This window comes from Anser anser (genome assembly GCF_964211835.1).
Source record: "Anser anser genome assembly, chromosome: 30".
NCBI classification, from domain to species: Eukaryota; Metazoa; Chordata; class Aves; order Anseriformes; family Anatidae; genus Anser; species Anser anser.
Genome location: NC_139751.1, coordinates 1,039,850 through 1,049,179, shown reverse-complemented (window position 1 = coordinate 1,049,179; position 9,330 = coordinate 1,039,850). Strand labels below are relative to the sequence as shown.

The 9,330-nt window shown below is 74.5% G+C and overlaps 1 protein-coding gene across 1 annotated transcript; it reads right to left on the bottom strand.

Annotated features, from left to right (window-relative positions):
* Positions 1–842: 842 nt before the first annotated feature.
* NCKAP5L (NCK associated protein 5 like) lies at positions 843–9,022 on the bottom strand. Its single transcript, XM_083814145.1, is given in 13 exon segments — positions 843–1,176; positions 1,182–1,190; positions 1,314–1,447; positions 1,629–1,922; positions 2,022–2,100; positions 2,198–2,360; positions 2,731–4,583; positions 5,006–5,119; positions 5,231–5,350; positions 5,441–5,479; positions 5,593–5,661; positions 5,965–6,202; positions 8,872–9,022. Coding segments are annotated over 12 exon segments (3,198 nt in total). The 5' UTR covers positions 6,067–6,202; positions 8,872–9,022; the 3' UTR covers positions 843–954.
* Positions 9,023–9,330: the final 308 nt, after the last annotated feature.

Sequence of the window (9,330 nt, the reverse complement as noted above, 5' to 3'; positions counted from 1 at the left end):
CGACCCCGCAGGCACCACATCCCCGCCAAGCCCTCGTGCGCAGACCCGGGGGGCGTTATCCCCTGCCCCAAAAGGTGGCTGCGGGCCCCCTCCCCACGACGGTGGGGGGGCGGAGGGACACCACCACCACCCCCCCCCAGCTGCCCCGCGGGGCTGGGCACCTGAAGCCAAACCCCCCCCCCGTGCCTGCCGGGCCGGAGGAGCCTCTCCTTCAGCACCAGTGCCAAGAAATACAACGGAAAAGAACCCAGCCGCCAGCCGCCCAGCAGGTCTGCCCCAGCGCTGACCGTAATTCCCCCCCGTCCTCTCCCCGCCCGCGCGCAGCCCCCCCGCTGCCGCGCACTCGGACTGTGAAGACGAAGGTGTTTCGATTCAGAGCTCTATTAAAAAAAAAATAATAATAAAATAAAAAAAAAATCGCCATAGTCTTACTTTGTACACCGGGATGAAGTCAATAAAACGCTCAGACTTGACCCCCGCTGCCGTGTGTGGCTGGACCCTGCCTGCAGCGGGCGGGAGGGGGGGGGCCTGGGGGGGGGCACTGTGAGTTCGGGGTGGGGGGTGGAGGCTCAAGGCTGAGAGACGACAGCGGCTTCAGGAGAATATATATAAATAAAACGGGGGGGGGGGGGGGCTTTATTGAGTTAAAAACCCGGCAGCGGGGGCTGTACACTGCAATAGCACCATCAGAGAGAGCTGGGCAGGGGCATGGGGCCCGGGCACGCAGCTTCGGGGGGGGGACATGGGGCCCTGGGACCCCCCCCCCCCCCCGGCGGGGGCAGCACCCCCAGGTTGGGCCCCGCTTTCCCTCCCCTGCTGCCCCCCACTTGTGCAACATTGCACGGGGTGGGGGGACGAGGGGTGGAAGACGTGCGAGTGTGACCCGGGGATGGGGGGAGGGGGGGGGGAATGGGACGGGCCCGTGGAAGGGGTTGGGGGGGGGGAGGGGGGGTCTCAGCCCTGGCTGCCGCAGGAGGAGAGGCTGTCGTAGAGCGAGTCGCTGAGCGACTCCGAGTGCTCCATCCCGGGGGGGCCGCAGCCGGCGTCCCGCGACCGAGCCTCGGTGCTGCCCTCGTCCCCCACGTCCGAGGCGCTGGGCGTGCGGCTGCTGCAGGCGCTGAGCGCGGGGGGCAGCGGCGGGGGGGCCTCCGGGGATGCCCCACGGTGCCCAGCCGGCTGCACGCAGGTGCCTGTGGAGTTGGGGGGGGGGGGGGGGGGGGGGATAATGAGCAGAGCAATGAGCAGGGCTCACCATGCCCCCCTCCCCCCCCACTATTTACATCCTTACAACCACAGCCCCCCCCCCCCCTTACCAGCGCAGGCCGGTGCAGCCCCTCCAGCCCCCCGGGGGGGCAGAGGAAGGGGTCGGTGGCGCCGCAGGCTTTGGCGTTGGGGAAGGTCCAGTTCTTGCTCTGCTGGACGCGCCGCGGCTTCTCGGCATCGGCGTCTGCAGGGAAAATTGGGGGGGGGGGGGGGGGGGGGGGGGGGGGTCAATACCAGCAAGGTCACAACCCCCCCCCCCTCCCCCCCATGAGACACCCCCTCCCACTGCACTGGGGCGCACCTTGCGCCGCCAGCGGGGCGTCGCACGGCCACCCCCTGCCCGGGTGACACGGAGGGACACGCACCTTGGGGACAGCCCCGGTGGCTGTGAGTGCTGGGGGGGGCGGTGGCACGGGCGGGGGCCGCGCTGCGGTGCTTGCCGGGCACCAGCAGCTCCTCCACGCTGGGCACCTCCCGCTCCAGCGTGCGAGCCTTGCGCGGCACTTTGGTGAGGGCCGCCGGCCGCGCCGGCGCGGCGCCGGGCAGTGGCTCCGGGCGCCCGCGGGGTTTCGGGGTGCTTTTAGCGGGGGCCCCCCCATAATCCGGGGGCGGGAAGGTCCCGATGCCGCTGTCCAGTGTCCGCGTCAGCGACCCGCACGCTGCGGGGGGACAAGCGGAGGCGTGAGGGCTGGGGGGGTAAGCCCCAAAAACCCCCATGGAACCCCACCCCACCCCCCCCCCCCGAGACGGCCGCTCACCCGCGAAGTGCTGCGACGTCCCCGATTCGGACAAGCTCTCGTCCGACGGCAGCTCGTCCCGCAGCCCCACGTCGGGCACCTGCGGCAGGAGAGGAGGGTGAGCAGCCGTGGCCTCCAGGGAGCTCGGATGGATAGGTGAGGGGTGGGGACTGGGGGCACGGGGGGGGGGTCCCAACCTTGTCCGGGGGCTCCTGGCAGCCCCGCAGGTGGCCCACGATCCCGTTCCGGGGCGGCCGGCAGAGCCGGGGGTCTTTGGCATCGGGGGAGACCCGCTGGAAGTCACACAGGTCCCGCTTGTGCTCCAGGCGGCTCTCATAGGACACGTCCTTCCCGTCCACCCTGGGGACACGTGGCATCGGGAGGGAAGTTGGGGACCCCCCCACACACCCCCACCACGCTCAGCACCCAGCCAGTGCTGGGGGCACCCAAGCAGCTGCCCCCTCAGAGCAGCATCACGGAGGGGACCCGCAGTGCCCCCAAGCCCGCGGTGTCCCCAGCTCCGGCTGTGTGCCATCCCCCACTCCTCCCGTGGTGTCCCCAGCCCCTTTGCCCACGCTGTCCCCGTTCCCAACCCAATTGCATCCCCAAACCCATCGCCTCCTTCTCCCTCCCTCCATGGTGTCCCCAAGCCCGCGGTGTCCCCAAGCCCACGGTGTCCCCAAGCCCACGGTGTCCCCAGCTCCCCGTTGGCCTCGGGGCCACCCCTGACCTGTTGAGCAGCTGCTGCATGAAGTTCTCGGCCGTCACCTCCTGGTACATCACCTGGAGCTGCCCGGGGCTGCGCTCAGCACCGGGACCGCGGGCCCGGGGCCGTCCCTTGTCCAACGCCAGCCCGTGGAGGAAGGCCTGCTCCTCCTGCAGCGCCTTGCGCAGGTCCTCCGCCTTCTCCATCAGCTTGGAGATGTTGAGGCTCTCGGCCTCCAGTTTGCGGGCGGCCAGCTTCACCTCGCGCCGCAGGGGTGCCGGTGCCCCGGACCATTCCCGGCCCCGGGCGCCCTCGGCGCGGCGGCTGAGCGCCGGCAGCTTGCTGCGCCGCAGCCCAAACCAGCTGGCCAAGCCTCCGGCCGGCTTGACCTTGACCTCCGCCGCCGGCGCCCGCTCCTGGCCCTGCAGCCGCAGCACGTTCTCCTCGATGCCCTTCATCACCTTCTCCTCGATGGCCGAATGCCCGGCAGCGCCCGCCGCGGACCCCGTGCCGAGGGCTTCGGGGCCAGGCGGTGCCTTGCGGGGACCCCCGGCTGCCTTGGCGGCCCCCGCTGCCGCCGCCGGAGCCGCCTTGGGCTCCTCGCCCCGGGGCCCGCCGGTTTTGCCGGCCGCCTTGGTGGGCAGCTTGGTGGGGCTGCCGTGGGGGCTGCGGGCAGCCTTGGCGGGAGGCGGCGGGGGGGCGCGCGGCGGGGTCCTGCCACCGGGGGGGCGCCCCTTGCCCCCCACTTTGCCGTGCTCGCCCATGGAGCCGGAGGAGTAGCACCGTGCCAGGGGCTCCGCGCCGTGCGCCGGCTCGGGGTGCTTCAGGCTGCCCCCCAAACACCCCCGGGCTGGGGGCCGCGGCTCAGCACCGTGGCCCCTCTCTGGCCGCCCAGGACCGGGGGGCTCACGGCTGTCGGCGCCCCGCAGCTTGCCCAGGGCAGCCAGGCGCTCCTTGAAGGGCAGGTAGCCTGGCTCGGGGGGCTTCTTGCCAGGGCGGCGGGAGGGGGCCGAGCCCCCAGCACCACGGCGGGGGCTCGGGGGGGACGCAGCTGCCCTCTCCCCACCGGCGGGGGGTGCCGCCGGCAGCGGCCCCAGGGGCGGCTCGGCTGCCTCGTAAGCGTGAGGCAGGGGGAAACCCGGGGGCTCGGGGGAGCCCGGCTCTGGGGGGGCGTCGGGGGACGCGCGGCGGCTGAGCACCGGTGAGGCCTCGGGGTTGCTGCTGCGGCAGGGGATCTTGGAGGCGCGGGCGAGCTGGGGGCTGAGGCGCAGCGCCCCGGGGGGGCCCGGCAGCTTCAGCGCCTTGAGCACCTTGGAAGGGGAGGTCAAGGGGGGCGCCCCCCCCGCCCCGGGTGAAGGCAGCCCCAGGCGGGGGGAAAGCGGGGCGAAGCCGCCCTCGGGGCTCTCCTCACACGGGGCGTACAGCCCCAGGAAAGCGGGGTGCTCGGGGCCGCCGCCACGCTGCCGGGGGGGGGCCGGAGCCTCGCCGTTGAGGCGGCAGCACCCCCCGTCCCCCCGCAGCAGCCGCTCGGCCAAGGCGCTGAGCAGAGCCCCCCGCGGCGGGGCGGCCTCCTCCGGCGATGAACAGGGGCTGCCCTCGGCCCCCCGCCACCCCGCAGCCGCCCCCAGGCCCCGCAGCGGGCAGGGGGCCCAGCCCGGTGCGTCGGCCCCAGCCCGGGGTTCGGGGGAGCAGGGGGAGTCGGGGGGCCCCTGGGCGTGGGGGGGACCCGAGGGGGGTCCCAGCAGCGGGTCCGTCTCCTCCAGCTTGCGCAACACCTCCAGGATCTGCGCTTTCTTCTTGAAGAAGGGGGAGAGGGCGTCCAGGGAGGGGGCGCCAGGGCTGAGCACGGGGCTGCCCGAGGGTCCCACCGGGGTGGCCTGCGGGGGGACAGGGCACTGTCACCCTGTGGGTGCCCGGTGCTGGGATCCCGAGTGGTGGAGATGGGCTAGGGGGATGCCACGGGCTTGGGGACACCCAGGGGTGGAGGGGCTGGGGACAGGGATGCAACAGAACCAGGGACAGGGACACCGCGGACAAAGGGGGGTGGGAGCTGGGGACATCACAGGAGGAGCAGGGGATGCTGTGGACCCGGAGAAGGGGACACCACGGGCATGGGGACGGGGACACCACGGGCAGCCCCCATCCCCAGGGCAGGGGGCTCAGGGATGGGGGTGCCGCGGGCTCGCAGAGGGCTCATCGTGGCCTTGGGGACACCCCAGGCCTGGAAAGGGCAATGCTACGGGCACGGGGATGGGGACAAGGCATGCGGGGGGGGGGGGTTGGAGGCACCAGTACCCACCTCTGCTGGGGGGGCACAGCAGCCGGGGGGCAGCAAGGCGGGGGGCTGCTCGGTGGAGCCCAGCTGGGGGCTGCCCGGAGCATCCAGGGACACCGGCACCGGGTGCAGCGGCAGCTGGAGGGGAGGCAGCACCAGGTTACGTGGCTGGGGAGGGGGGGGTTCTGCCCCACGCCCACCCCCCCACAGCCCACCCCCAGCATTAACACGGACCCCCCCCCACGGCACCTGGGGCAGGGACCCGGCCGAGAGCTGCAGCTTCTGCTGGAAGAGGTCGCTCAGCGCCTGGTTCTGGCGCTCCAGGTCGAAGACGCGCTTCTTCAGCTTGATGCACTCCTCACGCAGGTCCTGGAGGGGGGGGCACAACGATGGCAGCGTCACCCCGGCTCCCCCTGGGTCCCCCCCCCCCAGCCCCACGGACACCCCCCAGACACCCACCTTCTGGTTGAGCAGTGCCTGCACCACGTGGTTGGCGACCTGGGGAAGAAAAGAGGATCTTGGGGGGTGGGGGGGCGGCTGCGGAGGGCACACGCAGCCCCGTGCCCTGGCACACGCGTGTGACCCCCGCCGAGCCCCGGTGTCCCCAGTACCTCATCCAGGCAGCGCTCGTAGGTCTCCCGCTGGTTCTCGTTGGCCTGGGCCAAGGCCGAGTTCTCCGCCTGGGGACAGAGAGGGGACAGGTTCAGGGGACGCTGCCAAGGGGCCTGGGCTCTTGGTGACCCCCCCCCGTGGCACCGAGGGAACCCTCCTCTGCCTGGTGGGCTGTGGGGGCTGCAAAAAAGGGCTGTCCCCAACTGCCCCAGCCCAGGAGTGGTGGCACCGTGAGAAGGTGGGAGCTGTCCCCACCATGTCCCCAGGGCTGCTGGCTCCGTGGCACCAGCTGTGGACGGATGGTGGCACCGGCTGCGCGCTGGGACCAGCCGGAGCTGCCCGGTGGCCCCGCTCCCCGCTCCCCCCCGTACCTCCAGCTCCCGCAGCCGCTGCAGGAGCTCATGGCTGGTGCCCGTCTCGCTGCGTGCCGCGGGGCTCTCGTCTCCCTGCGCCTCGGCCGCGCTCTCCGACATCGCTGCCTGCGAGGGGACGCAGCCGAGGCCGGCGTCCCCCTGCCCGGGGTGCTGCCAGGCCCAGACCCCCCTCACCTCGCTGGGGTCCAGCCAGGACAGCGCAGACGTCCCCAGCCTTGTCCCTCTGCAGCGTCACCTGGGGGGGACACTGGGGCTGAGAAGGGGGGGGTGGGGGGGGAACACCGGGGTTCCGGTGCCTTCGGGGAACACCGGGGCTGGCACCGGCATCGCCACGCACGGCACCCCCGGGCCAGCACCGGGTCGCCACGGTGGGTACGGAGCCCGGGGCTGGCACCGGGGGGTTCAGAGAGCCCCAGGTTGCAGAGGGGCCCCCCCCGGGGCTAGGCAGCCCGGTTGCACCGGGGCTCCCCCCCCCCCCGGTGGTGCCGGTGCCTCCCCGCGCTGCTCGCCCCGGGGCCGCTCCGTGCGCGGCGGAACACGGCCCGGCCCCGGGAACCGAGAACCGAGCCCCGGGAACCGGGAACCGAGCCCCGGGATCCGAGCCCCGCACACTCACAGCCTGCAGCTCCCGGCGGCTCCGCCCGTCTCCGCTCCCCGCAGCCCCGGGGCCGGTCCCGGCGGCGCTCCCGGTTCCATCCCGGCCCGGCCCGGCCGCGCTATTGTTGGGAGGCGGCGGCGGCCCGGCTCCGCCTTCCCACCGCGGCCGGGGAGGAGCCGGGGCCGCCGCCGCCGCCGCCCCCGGTGCGCGGCTCCGCCAGCTCCGGCCCCGCGGCCCCGGGCGGGGAGCACCGGGGAACCGGGCACGAACCGGGCAGCACCGCCCGAGGGCCCCCCCCACGCCTCGGGGCACCGAGCACCCCCCGGCAGGGAGAGCCCGGGGGGCACCGGGAATCCCCCGCAGAGGGGGGCTCGGAGCCCCCCAGCACCCCACGGAGCAGGGTCCCGCAGGGCACCCGGCTCCGTTTTTTGGGGGGCAGGACCCTCGGCCAGGCTGTGGGCAGGGGGGGGTCGGGACCCCCCCAACCCGTGAGCCAGGCGAGGACCGGGGCTCACTCAGGGCTCACCTGGGGCCTTGGCGCCGTTTGGCTGCGGGGCCAGCACCGGGAAGACCGGAGAGGGTAAGAGGGAGGCTTTTGGGGTGCCGGTGGGTGAGGGGCCGTGTGGCCACCCCACAAAGGATTCGAGCCAGAGGCTCGCCACCAGCCAGGACGGGAAGGAGCCGCTGGGAAGCGGGCGAGCTCAGGGTGCGCGTGGCTCTCGCAGCGCCTCAGCCCCCGCAGGGACCCCACGAGGCCGCCCCAGACCCCGCCGTCGCTGGCCAGGCCGAGGGCGGGAGCAGCCGAGAAGCCCGGTGCGAACCCCGCCGCCTTCCACCCGGCGCCACGAGAGCGGCACCACCGACCAAAGTGCGCCCGTGTCCCGCGGCACAGCGGGGACAGGCGCGGAGAGGCCGCGGGACGTTCTCCCGAGCCCCCTCCCCACCACAAGGCGCTGCGGGACCCCGGCCACGCGCCCTGCGCCCCACCGCGCAGCCGCACCTCGCACGTGCTGTCCCCGTGCTGTCCCTGTGCCGTCCCCGTGCCGTCCCTGTCCCTCTGCAACCCCGGGGTCCCCCGGGCAGCACGTGGCGTCCCCCAGCCCCTTCTCAGCCCCCGGCGCAGGAAGCAGCCCCGGGGCCAGCGGCTCCGGCTGCGTCACGGGGGGGAAGTGAGGCTCTGTCTGGAGGGGAAGAGCCGCCCGCAGCCCCCCCAGGCCTCGCCACTGCAGCCGTTCCCTCCCCGGCACGGGGACGTGGAGTGGGGACGGTGCTGGGGCAGCAGAAGGGGACGGGGACGTGGCTGCAGCAGGGCCGGGGGTGCTCGGAGCCCGGCTCGCCCTCCCCAGTCCCACCGGGCCCCTTGTCACCCTGGTCCGAGGGACAGCAGCCACCGGGGACGCAGCACGTGCCCAAACCGCTCGGCTGCGGGGACACGAGGACGGCAGGGAACCGTCCCCAGCCACCGCGCTGTCCCACAGGGTGGCCTCGGCCTGCCCCATGTCACCGCCACCACTGCAGACTTGGGGACACGGGGTGACAGCCCTAAGCGTCCCCAGCCCCACCGTGCTGCAGGGGCCGGGCTCCGTTTGGGGCAGCCAGGATGCGCTGGGGACACTGGGGACAGCTGGGACGCAGCAGGGACAGCGAGGACACCCCAGGGACGGCCGGGACGCACCGGGGACAAGCGGGATGCGCTGGAGAAGCAGCCTGAGGGGAGCAGGGGCACAGCGAGGACAGCTGGGACGCGCTGGGGACACGTTGGGGACACGGCAGGGAGAGCCAGGAGGCACCGGGGACAGCGGGGACACGGAGGGGACGGCCAGGATGGAGCGGGGACACGCGGGCGGGATGGGGGACAGCGGGGGACACAGCGGGGAGAGCCTGGATGTGGCAGGGGACGGGGGGACGCGGCGGGGACACCTCGGGGACACCTGGGAACAACGGGCAGGGGACGGCGGGGACACACCGGGGACGGCGGGGACACACCGGGGGCGGAGGAGGCACGCACAGGGGACAGCCAGGATGCACCGGGGACGCACCGGGGACGCACCGGGGTGGCCGGGACGCCGCGGGGACATCCCGGGGGGGGGGGGGGGGGGGCAGGCCGGGCCGCCCCGCGCCTCCTCCTACCGGGGCCCGGTTGCCCCGGGGCTGCGCGCAGAGCCCGGCCCGGCGGCTCCCCCCTCCCCGGTGCCCCCGAGCTGCGGCCCAACTTCCCCGGGGAGCCGCCGGTAACGGCGGCGGCGGCTCCGCTCCCCCCCGCTCCTCCTCCTCCTCCTCCTGCCCCAAACCCGCCGCGGACTCACCGGGGGCTACGGCGGGGCGGCGGAACGGGACGGCATGGCCGGGACCGGGCTCGGGACGGGGACCGGGGCCGGGACCGGGGCTGGCCCGGCGGCGGCGGCGGTGACGTCACGGCTCCACCGGGCCGGCCCCGCCCTGCGCCCCCGCCGCCGCCAATCCGCGACCGGGGGCGGGCGGGGGGGGGGTCCCGGAGCCGCCGCCGCATCCCCCGGTCACGGCCGAGCTCGCCCCAAGCACGTCCCGGTGCCGCCCACCCCCCCCGCCCCCCTCCCCGCCGCCCCCGGGGCTGGCCCCGGTGTGTGTGTGTGTTTGGGGGGGGGGTGCAGAGCCCCGGTTCGGCGGCTGCGGAGCCGAGGACGGCACCGGGGGATTGCCCGGGGCTTGCCGGGGCTGCGTTAGCACCGGGTGGGTCTCCCACCCCCTTCCCACCCCCCGGGACAGCCGTGGGCACCGGCTCGGCC